At 40.9% G+C, this 12,824-nt stretch overlaps 1 protein-coding gene across 1 annotated transcript; it reads left to right on the plus strand.

The window, feature by feature from the left end:
- The first annotated feature begins 1,622 nt into the window (after window positions 1-1,622).
- Window positions 1,623-6,104, plus strand: LOC129761689 (uncharacterized protein K02A2.6-like). Its single transcript, XM_055759422.1, has one exon. It carries the CDS (start codon window positions 1,623-1,625, stop codon window positions 6,102-6,104), a length of 4,482 nt encoding a protein of 1,493 aa, XP_055615397.1.
- Window positions 6,105-12,824: the final 6,720 nt, after the last annotated feature.

Genomic DNA, 12,824 nt, shown 5'->3' on the forward strand with positions numbered 1-12,824 from the left:
AGCATCTTACCGATGTCCCGATGTGACAACTCCGGATTCTCGAAATGAGTGCACAGGATTAATTCACGACGCTCTTTTTCGTTCGATTACATTTTTCCAAATTTACGAAAAATTGACAGTGAAGCATGGCCAACGTGATCTATACACTCTTATCTGATTATAAGCGAAAGCTGAAGATATAATTCCTAAAAATTAAATTTCTACAGCGTTTTTTCCGTGATGCAATTTGATGTGACACACCCTTTAGAGCATTATACCACTCCGACCATTAGTTTGATCTATTGTAGTGAAAGTGGTATAGTTTGGCATAGTATAGCAATAAAAAAGAAAATTGCTGCCAAAAATAACGTACTAATGTATGCTAGTAGAAGTAAGCAATTTTTGTGGTAGGGAATTCGGTTGAAAGAAATTCAAAGAGTATGATAAAATTTACTTATGAAAGTTATGTGTATCGTAAAAGAAATACTTACTTTCTGCCATTCTGAACCTAGATGCATTGGTGGTCTCAGTGCATTAAGTTCCTCTCTGGATTCCTTCAACTTTTCCTACACCGGGATTATATTAGAACTGCCTCCACAACGATCTCGAGCAATGTCTACGTTCGCTTCCATTGTTTCAAGGAGCCGTTCAAACTGGTGGTGATTTGGTTTTTTTTCTTCTACCACTCATTTTCAGCCACTGAAATATGCGCTGGAAGTAAATTCTGCATTGTAAGTTATAACATGATTAATGTAAATAATGCTGGATTGAACACTTACCTTGTATAGACAATTCTGGCAGCACCGTAAAACAAATGCTGATCAAAACAAACGAACATGTGTTGCAAATTGCATATATTGAAGCGTTTCTGAAATGTTTCCCAAAGGAAAGTATCAGGGACGCAAACCAAAACAAAATAATTCTCTGAAGATATGCAACAAGCGAACCAAACAACTCGAAAAGTTCTGACACATGCATCGATAGTTATCACTCGCTCGGTGCTATCGAATTGCTCGATTTCTATGATAGTAAAATAGAGCTAACGAGCAAAATTCTTATCGCCTCGATTTCTATAATAGGGCCCTTTGTCGTCTTCTAGTCTAGATGGGATCTCATTAACAAAGTTTCCAGAAAAGGAAAATGCACGATCAGAGTCCAATGATGTTGGGCTTACAGTACGAAGAGCATGGAATACCATTGTCATGTATTTGCCTCTGATGCCCTCTGTACGAAAACTCTTGTCCGAGGGCTTTCATCAATCCGTTTAGACATTTAGCTTGGGCCGGATGTTGATACCATTGATTATTGCAATCGTCGTTCAAGTTTTTCTTTGATGCTCAACTGTTCTGCAGGTTTCGCATCGCCCAGTGGACGCTTTTCCTCATGTTGTCCAGCTACTGAATCAATATCATCATTGTTATAAAAAGATAGATTCTACGTCTAGAAGAATGAAGTGTGTTTTACGATCTAATAAAGTTTTAATTTGTATATTCCATTTACGCCTTGTAGTTACATTATTTGGAAAATACAACAGTGGCGACGAGTTCGCGTGTTAAACTTCGTTAGTTAGTTCGCGAGATGACCGCGATTTTACTATAATCACGTCCCCGCCGCGGAAGAGAATTAAACACTCATTCAGCACAATGGAGGAACAGCAGCACATGGAGCAAAATGCGGGAATCAATGCACCCGGTTTCATTCCTCAACAAAATGGACACCCAACACAGCAGCAGCAGCAACAACAACAACATCATCATGGGATGCCATCACACTCTTCACCTCCACAAGGTCCAACCTTCCAGCAGCCTGTTTCTACCGATGCAATCATCGTGCAAATTCTACAACAACTAAGACAGCAACAAGCTGTCACAAACCAACTTCTTCAGCGACAACAAGAATCGAGCCAGTATCAGCAAGGTTTCATGCAACAACAAGAACTTAACGCCATGTCATCAATTCAAGTAAACGTTCCCCCGAATCCAGAGGTTATTTTAGATTCACTAGCAGCGAACATAAAGGAATTTCTATATGATCCCGAAAATCACAGTACTTTCGCCGCTTGGTATGCCAGGTATGAGGATCTTTTTGCAAAAGATGCTGCGCGAATAGACGATGGAGCTAAAGTCAGGTTACTTCTACGGCGGCTAGGAACAAACGAACATTACAGATACATCAGTTTTATTCTGCCGAGTGTACCGAAAGACTTTACGTTTGCAGATACGATAAGCAAATTGAAAGCACTATTTGGAAGCAGAGAATCAGCAGTCAAGAAGCGATATTCTGCTCTTACAATCACAAAAACATCCCTCGAAGATTACGTTACCTACGGTTGTCGAGTAAATAAAATGTGTGTGGAGTTCGAGCTTTCGAAATTATCGGAAGAGCAATTTAAATGCCTGATCTTCGTGTGCGGGTTAAAATTAGAGTGCGATGCAGAAACAAGAACAAGATTGTTAACCAGAATAGAGGATAATAGTGATGTCACATTAGAGTCTTTAATGGAAGAATGTCAGCGACTAATCAATTTGAAAAGTGATGCAGCAATGATAGAAGGCGTAGGAGGTCAAGTTCATGCAATCAAAAGAAATCCAGCGTATCGAAATCTAACAAGGCGACAGCACTCCAGTGAACAAACTAAAAATCATCCCCAACGCAATTTCCATAGATCATCTGGTCCCAAAACTCCGTGTTGGAACTGCGGAGCGATGCATTACTCCAAGTATTGTAAATTTCGGAACCAGCGATGTACAGAATGCAAGCAGCTGGGGCATAAGGAAGGGTATTGTTCTAGCGCGAAACGATCTTTGAAGAAACCAAGTCAACGGAACGAGAAACACTATACCAACACCATCACATTATCCGTCGACTGCGTTCGAGGTAAACGTCGTTATGTGTGGATAAAAATTAACGGAGTATCAACGCGTCTACAATTAGACACTGCATCGGACATAACAATTATATCCGAGGAAGTTTGGCGGAATATTGGCGAACCAAAAGGGAAATCAACAATGCAAAAAGCCAAGTCAGCAACAGGTGAGCGGTTACCTCTCCTATTGGAATTCGATTGTGAAGTCAGCCTCAACGAATCAACATATAGCGGTCAAATATATGTCTCCAAGACCCCGCTTAACCTCCTGGGAATCGACATCATAGATAAGTTGAATCTCTGGTCATCACCGATGGATAATTTTTGCAATTATATCGGCGGCAATCTGACGGAAACATCATCCCTCAAACAAACGTTCCCGAAGCTTTTCAGTGATACATTAGGTATGTGTACAAAAACAAAAATAAAATTAACGCTCATTGAAGGAAGCAGACCAGTCTTCCGACCGAAACGTCCAGTTGCATACGCCATGTTAGCTACGGTTGATGATGAGCTTCATCGATTGGAACAGTTGAAGATAATTTCGGCTGTTGACTATTCAGAGTGGGCTGCTCCGATTGTAGTGGTACGAAAAGCTAGCGGACGTATTCGAATATGTGGTGACTACTCCACAGGGTTAAACCACTGCCTTCAATCACATCAGTACCCTTTGCCGTTACCAGAGGATATTTTCTCAAAGTTCTCGAACTGCGATATCTTCAGTCAAATTGATTTGACGGATGCCTTTCTACAAATGGAAGTGGAGGAAAGCTCTCGGAAATTGTTAACAATAAACACTCATCGCGGGCTGTACCAATACAATAGAATGCCACCAGGGATCAAAGCAGCACCTGGGGCTTTCCAGCAGCTCATTGATACTATGCTAGCTGGATTACCAAACTGCGCAGGGTATTTAGACGATGTAATCGTTGGAGGAAAAAACACAGAGGAACATCATCGCAATTTATATGCGGTTCTGCACCGTATTCAAGAATACGGATTCACTATTCGTCCAGAAAAATGCTCGTTTGGGCAGAAACAAATTCGCTACCTAGGCCATCTTCTGGACAGACAAGGGATACGTCCAGATCCAGGAAAGATAAAAGCAATAAACAACATGCCAGCTCCCAAAGATATCACCGGTGTTCGTTCATTCATGGGAGCCATAAATTATTATGGGAAATTCGTTCCCAATATGCGAAACCTACGTTTTCCATTGGATAATCTGCTTAAAAGCGGATCCACCTTCAAATGGACCGCGGAATGTCAACAAGCACTGGAAAAATTTAAAGAAATTTTATCATCGGATCTACTTTTGACACACTACGATCCCAAACTAGAAATTATAGTTTCGGCAGATGCATCTTCAATTGGTATAGGAGCGACTATTTGTCACAAATTTCCCGATGGCAGCATTAAGGTCATACAACATGCGTCGCGAGCACTCACAGAGACTGAGCAGAGATATTCACAACCCGATCGAGAAGGACTTGCAATTGTTTACGCGGTAACTAAGTTCCACAAATTTGTTTTTGGAAGACGGTTCCGGCTCCAAACGGATCACGCCCCTCTGTTACGAATATTTGGATCAAAAAAAGGAATACCTGTTTACACAGCTAATCGGCTCCAGCGATGGGCACTAACTTTACTGTCATACGACTTTGCACTAGAATACGTTTCAACTGATAAATTTGGCAATGCGGACGTGTTATCTCGTCTGATAGACCAACATATTAAACCTGATGAAGATTTCGTTGTAGCCTGTGCCAGTTTAGAAAATGACCTCAGAACAGTGGCAATGAATACCACTAGCAATTTACCCCTCAGTTTTAACATGATCAAAGATGAAACAAGAAAGGATTCGATACTTTATAAATTATACCGTTTCATACAGAATGGCTGGCCTAAAAATCGATCTGATATCAAAGACTGGGAAATGCAGCGATATTTCGATCGTCAAGACTTTCTATCAATAGTAAACGGGTGCATAATGTTCAGCGAAAGATTGATCATCCCAAAAGCATTCAGGAAGCGGTGTCTTACACAGCTCCACAAGGGTCATCCGGGTATACAACGGATGAAATCTATAGCGAGAAGCTACGTGTATTGGCCAGGCATAGATGAGGAGATAACCAGTTATGTAAAGACATGTGATAGCTGCGCGTTAGCAGCGCGATCACCACAAAAGGTGGCTCCAGAATCGTGGCCAAAAACTACATTACCATGGCAACGAATTCACATTGACTTTGCTGGTCCTCTTGAAGACACATATTATTTGATCGTAGTAGATGCTCATAGCAAATGGCCAGAAATATATCCTACGCTGAAGATCACAACAAGTGAAACAATCCGTTTGCTGCGCTCATTGTTTGCAAATAAAGGTATGCCAGAAACACTCGTGTCAGACAATGGAACACAGTTTTCCAGTGTACTTTTTGAACAGTTCTGCTATGAAAATGGAATCAATCATTTGAAAACAGCCCCATATCATCCACAATCGAACGGACAAGCCGAACGATTCGTGGACATTTTTAAGCGTGCCATAAAAAAAATGAAGGGAGGAGACAAAGATATTAATCAGATTTTAGACACTTTTCTCCTCACGTATCGCACGACACCAAATCCGAATGTACCAAGCGGGAAATCTCCCGCAGAAGAGATGTACAAAAGGCCAATAAGAACATCTCTCGACTTGTTACGAGTACCATCTTATTCCGAATCACCAAAAATTCAGCATGATCTCAACACATCAAGATCGTTTAAATCAAAAGATCCGGTCTACGCAAAAGTATACGCAAGCAATAAATGGAGATGGGCAACTGGTACTGTTATGGAAAAACTAGGCAGCGTTATGTATAATGTGTGGGTGGATGATAGAAAAATGATCCGTTCGCACATCAATCAACTTAGGAGACGATCAACAGCAGAAACGACCAAGAAACAACAAATGGATCGCTCCAACTTACCGCTGAGCATATTACTATATGAGTGGGCCCTGCCGAAGTCTACCTTGAGTACGAGCAATTCTACAGCTGGGCCATCGATTGAAGACGAACCACAAGCTCAAGCTCAGCATATGTTACACTCCATAGAACCATCATCTTCGCCATCGAACGGATCCATACCGTCTGATTCTTCTCCATCTACCTCAACCGATTTCCAATCAGCAGCTGAATCTTCACCTGTGGTTCAGATTCCTCGACGCTCTTCGCGCAATCGAAGACCGCCTCAGAGGTTCCAACTGTACCACAGATATTGAAAGGAGAGATGTTGGGGACAAGTGGTCACCCTAGCAGATATTTACCATTGGACTCGCCATGACAGCTTCGTCTGTCATTTGGATGACGTCGTGTGGAACAAAAGAGGAGTTGTTATAAAAAGATAGATTCTACGTCTAGAAGAATGAAGTGTGTTTTACGATCTAATAAAGTTTTAATTTGTATATTCCATTTACGCCTTGTAGTTACATTATTTGGAAAATACAACAATCATCGTCAAATTTTATGAAGTCAGGAACAATTTCAAATGCCTGCTGGAACAATGCAGTCCGTGACGTTTGATAGAATACGCCAAAGTTATCATTAACTGTGCCACGAGCACAAGCAGAATGATAATTCATATACGGGAACAAATCGGCATATACGAAGCGTGTTTTTGCAATCCTTCCAATCAGAGCCTCAAGCAGCTGCTTCGAAAAATATTGATGGTTGCTCCGACAGCTGTTCTAGCATAAATTGCAATCTGACGTCAGTTTCATAAAGGGTGTATTTCTTCCGCAATAGCAGTTCAACAGCGACCAGAACTCGTTCGAAAGCATCAACCAAATCCTTTATCGCTCTCAGTTCTTTATCGTTGAAGCTTATCCTGTGTTTCGTTTTCAATTCCGAGCAGTGATTTTTGAACTGAAGTTCGAAAGTCGTAAAATCGGCGCAACACTACCAGTTGTGTTTTTTTGATCTTATTGATTTTCGAGTTATATTTCAAAGCGGCACAAAGGCAAATATTATTTATGGGGTAAAAGTAGAAATTATTGATTGTAAAATTACCGGTATTATATAATTACCGATAAAACCGGTTAGCAATGAAAACAAATCGTGGTTTGAAATATATGTGTCATGGGTGCCGCAAGCAGCAAGTTAGCTACAATGATGTGATGAAAAAATGCAATGAAATTCTTGGAAAATTCAGTGAAAGTGTGCAAAAATGGGAAGAAAAATTGGACAGAAGAATGAAAGATATGGAAACGTGTGTGAGTTTAAAAATTGAAATGGAAGTTGGAAAATTAGCGAAGGAAATTAGTAGAATGGCAGAAGAAAATAAGGAGAAATTTAATCAATTGGGTTCGAGTGAAACTGAATGGGAGAGAGCAAGAAATCAAACAAATGAGCCAGTGGGTGATATTGTTACTCCGTCTGGTCCAAGTAGCAATCTTCGATCGCGGAAGAGACCTAGAATTGAGGACCTTCATGTTCCTATTCCTGGGGAAAATAAAGTAAATGAAGCAAGGCGCACAACTTATGCTGATATGGTGAGGAGCGAGAGATCAACTCCAAAGCAATGGAAAAGCAGAGAGCCTGTAGTGATAGTTCGATCGAAGGATGTGAAACAATCGGCGAAAACCACGAAGCAGAGTTTGAAAGAAAAAATCGATCGCTCCGCAAATCAAATTAATGCTGTACGTGAGGGGCGGGATGGCTCTGTCATTCTGGAAGTGAAAACAGGGGAAAATGTTAGTTCTTTGGTGAATTCGGTTAAAGAGAAATGTGGGGGAGAATATGACGTCATCGTCCCAAAACCAATGCGACCAAGACTAAAAATTATAGGAGTGTCTGATGAGTTGAATGAAGAACAGTTGATCAAAGCTTTGGAGGAGCAGAATGATTTACCGAAGCGGTTTGAGTTCAAGTTGATAACACGCTATAAAAATCACTTCTCATTCACGTTTGTTGTGGAATTCGATGCCAAGAGTCACGAAGAACTTCTCAATTTAGGGAGAGTGAATGTCGGTTGGGAACGATGCCAGGTTGCAGAGTGTTTTGGAATCATACGGTGCTTCAAATGCTGTGATTTCAATCACAAAAGCACGATTTGTCCAAATTCTGAGACCTGCGCAAAATGTGCTGGTGCCCATAAAACAGGCGAGTGCCAATCGGAAACAGTTTGCTGCGCCAACTGTGATAGAATGAATAAAAGTCGGAAGTTAAATTTGTGCACGAAGCATTTTGCATACAGCAACGAATGTGCTGTTTATAAAAAACTGGTTGCTAGAAAACGACAGCTGCTTGAACGAAACCAATAGCAACTAATGGTTACGGAAGATTATCATCCGGTAATCTATCTAAATTGTGGTGGATTATCTACAAATTTCGTTGAAGTTCGTCTTCTTGTAGAAACCCTGAAACCAAAACTGGTTATGATCAATGAAACACACGTCACTGAAACCATAGGAGATGATCATTTCCAGATCAATGGATACAAAATAATAAGTTGCTACTCGGACTCAAGACATACCGGTGGTGTCATGATGTACGTCCATTCTAGCTTGAGACATCGACTAATCTTCAGAGAGCAAGCCGACAAAAACTGGATCGTGGCGATTGAGATCCTGAATGGTATGAAGCCCGGTCATTATGGAGTCTTATATCATTCACCGGGAGCAAGCGATTCGATATTTCTGCGAATTTTGGAGGATTCGTGGTTGGAAGAAATCGTTGATCTGTCCAAATTGCAAACTGACGTGAAAATTAAGTGTTGGAAAAACTATAGCCGTACTGCCCTTTTGAATTTATTAAGGGAAAAATTGTCAGAAGTAGTGAGTTTAAACAACTTCCATGAGAAAGCTAGCGGCTTCATTGAAGTAATGAAAATATGTGTTAATCAACTAGTGGTTGTCAAGTTTGTTAAATTGAAAAAGACGGGTGGGTAATGTCGGGGACATAACCGGAGTGACGTAGGACTATACAAAGGGGACAGCTTTTGCTAAATATATATTTTAAATATATTGTTTTATTTTCTTCTCCTACGTGAATACCTATCTACCTGAAAAATGGATTAGTTTACTGTTTACTCTTTATGAATATGTTGATGGTTCTGAAAAGAACCTTTGGTGTTGTGTTTTTGTTATCACTCGATATTCCCATCTTGTTCGGTTAAACCTTCCTGTTTAGCTATTGCGTTTGCCACTAGCCACAGCTTTCACAGTTGGAAAATTTCTTCCCATCCAGCTTGTGACATATTGTTCAGTAAATTACATTTAATGCGACTTTGCCACTCACTGAAACTAATTGTTGCCTTGCCGAACCGAAGCTGCTCTGTTCTTGATGCGGGTTTTCTGATTGTCGTGAGCAGCTTTGCAAGCAGACTCGAGCACTCCGACGGCCGAAACTCTATAATCGCTGTTAGGTATACTGGTGCTCCGGCACCAATCCGTTCGGCCTAGTTACCCTTGCGGAGCAATCAGTGAATGCGGCCAACAGGGAACTGGAGACCTGCACGGTTCGAGTGAGACTTTGCCTTTCCCTTAACTTGTCCTCCTTTGTTACGTCCACGATGCCGATGCCGTACGGGTTTACGGTTTGAAAGAAAATAAGATATTTTTTTGAGGTCCGCGTGTTTTATACTCTAGCGCAATTTAAGAATTGGTGAAAATCAATAAGCTCAGAACAACTGCCAAATTCACATACTCATCATATCCTAGCAAACAAATTATGAAAAAATCAATTTGTGTTTTATTATTATTTTGGATAATGTTTTAGAAAGCATTGAACTGTATTTCCTAAACTCTTTTTTGGAAGGTTTAATGGCCCTGAAAAGCGCCTTGTTTTATGGAATGGTTCCAATTTAGAAAACTTAGTACTCGTGGTTTTGAAAAAAAACCATTTCGAACGCCCTCGATGCCGCCTTGTTCTGGATTTGCCACCAAAGCAGTTTGTATAAAGAACAAACTTTTTTCTTCTGCTACCTGATGTCGTTTTGCGATTGCGTTTGCCACTCGCCACTCGCTGCAACTGCCTGTTGTCTTGATGTCCACCTAACCGAATGTGTTCTGCTCCGAATGCGGGTTTGCTTATCGTCGCGAGCAGCTTGCCAGCTAACTCGATCACTTCGGCGGCCGAAACTATATAACGCCGGCTAGGTGGACTGGTGCACTGGTACTAACGCACTTGGCCTAGCTACCATTGCGGGGAACTCCAGAGCAACACGGTTCGAGCGGGATTTTGCCTTTCCCTTCACTTTTCCTCCTTTATCATGTCCAGACATGGCTGCTTGGGTTGGTTTGTTGATGTGTTGTGATGCGAACCGATGTGGTGTACGGTTTGAATGAGAATGATCGTTACGGAAGGAAGGAAGGTGTTGTATTATAGAGACTTTAAACATTTGCAGTTCATTCGTCTCTAGCCTTGAGAAAGGCCCTTTGAAAACTCTACTCTACTCTACTCCAGCGCTACCACCTCCGCCCTCTTGCCTTGAGAAAGGCACTCGATCCCTCGCCGTCCAGCCCGTCCAGCAACGATGTTGTCCAGTCGGTGTCCACACAAAGAATGATCGTTACGGCAGCGGAGCGGGGATTTTTAAGCTGACTGGCTGGCTCGAGAATTACGCATGTGTGAGACTGCGACCAATGTTTCGTTCATTTTTTCTTTTTCCTTTCCAATCGTGCTTCATTCTATTTCGCTGCTGCTCTGGTTGCCCGTTTTGGTCGGTACGATTTGAGGAGCACAAAATGGACCAATCAAAAATGGGCACATAGTGCATTTTGACAATGCTTGATATTTGACAATTATTCAATTATTTATCTCAAGAAAAATGAAATATTATTCGTTATGATAGATGCGTAGATATATTTCCTATCAATTGATGCAAAAACCTTTGCGATCTATTGAGAAATGCTCGAGTTATAAGCGTTCCAGATCTTGCATTTTTTCCTACTTGTTCAGTGCCTAGATTTCCATTTCACCCCCTATATCTTCCGGTTAGACGTAGTCCTACGTCAAAACACAAACAAGTGGTACACCGTAGAGTTACAGCGAATGAAGCGAAAACGAGATGCTACATATAGAAAATTCCTCCAACAACGCTCTGACCAAGCTTGGCAAACATACAAAGTCCACCGGAACGAATATGCATGTACACTGAAGAGAACAAGGCATGAATACGTGCAGCAATCGATAGAAGTAAACAAACATAACACCAAAGAGCTATGGAAGATCTTGAAAAAAATGATCAAACCTAAGCTAGTCCACCCTCAAGCTATTAACTTTAATGGAGAAGAAGTGAGTGACGAGCAGGTCATTGCTGAAACGTTCAACGAATATTTTGTGAGTAGCATCGAGGATATCAGTGACTCAATAGATGAGGTAGACGAACCATTAGAACTGACAGAAAATTTCACTGGTAGTAAGCTGTCGAAGTTTCAATCAATCACTCTTGAAAAACTCAAAACGGTGGTTTGGTCGCTGGAGGAAAAATCAGGATCTGATGAGATCAATTCCAGAATCTTGAAAGATGCATTTGAAGCTATTGAAGTACCCCTGTTAAATATTATAAACGACTCTTTGGCCACTGGAAATGTACCTGACTCATGGAAAGAATCGGTGGTAGTGCCCATCGAGAAGGTGAATGGAACAGTGAAAGCAGAAGAACATCGCCCGATAAACATGCTTCCAGTGTACGAGAAAGTGTTGGAGCTAATCGTCAAGGAACAGTTGCTGGAATACATTGTAGTAAACGACCTTCTAGTTCCTGAACAATCTGGATACCGTGAGAAACATTCTTGTGACAGTGCTTTAAACCTAGTCCTTGTAAAATGGAAGGAGACCTTCGAGAAGAAGCAAAATGTGATTGCGGTGTTTTTAGACTTGAAAAGGGCTTTTGAGACGATATCGAGAAGAAAACTACTGAACACTCTTACAAAGTATGGTATTACTGACACTGTTCTACAATGCTTTGTATCCTACCTTGACAGTCGAACTCAAAGGACCAAGTACAATTCTGTGATATCCAATACCAAAGAGACAAATATTGGTGTGCCTCAAGGCAGTGTGTTAGGTCCTATTTTGTTTATTTTATATATTAACGACTTAAAGAGAATACTAAAGCACTGTGATATAAACCTATTTGCCGACGATACTGTGATATACATTTCTTCCGACAATGCTATTGCTGCTACTGAAAAATTGAACTGTGATCTTTCAAACTTGGCCAAATGGCTGAAATTTAAGAAATTGAAGCTGAACATTGACAAAACAAAATACATGTTAATTAGCAATAAGTCAGTGTATAGTGAAAGTGTGAATGTGACGATTGATAATCGTTTGTTAGAACGTGTTTGTGAAATTAAATACTTAGGTGTTATAATAGATGATAAACTAAGCTTCAAAACCCATATTGACCACACAGTGAAAAAGATTGCGAAGAAGTTTGGAGTTCTCTGTCGACTAAAGAAAGATTTATCGCAGTGGAGTTTGATTCACTTGTACAAAGCCCTGATATCACCGCACATAGATTTCTGCCCATCAATCTTGTATCTCGCCAATGATCAGCAAATGCGTCGCCTCCAGAAAATCCAAAACAAGATCATGCGTATAATCCTGCAATGCGATCGAAGGACTCCCGTTCTGTTGATGCTTCGAACACTCCAATGGCTCTCAGTAAAGCAACGCGTGACGTATCTCACGCTACTACTGATACACAAAATTGCAAAAGGTTCAGCTCCAGCATACTTGACGTCCAGGATAATAAGAGGAAGGGACATCTACCGATATAGTACAAGATCTGCTAATAACATCCGTACGGCATCGTTTCTGCTAGCAAGCACTCAGAATTCACTGTTCTACAAAGGGATAAGGCTTTATAATATGCTACCGGTACAAATGAAAGAAGCTAGTGTGAATGAGTTCAAACGGAATTGTGTGACATTTGTCAGAACTAATGTGGCTTTGTAAATAAGTGGTTGTGTTTGCGTTTGAACTGTTTTGTT

This window comes from Toxorhynchites rutilus, chromosome 1 (assembly GCF_029784135.1).
Source record: "Toxorhynchites rutilus septentrionalis strain SRP chromosome 1, ASM2978413v1, whole genome shotgun sequence".
NCBI lineage: Eukaryota > Metazoa > Arthropoda > Insecta > Diptera > Culicidae > Toxorhynchites > Toxorhynchites rutilus.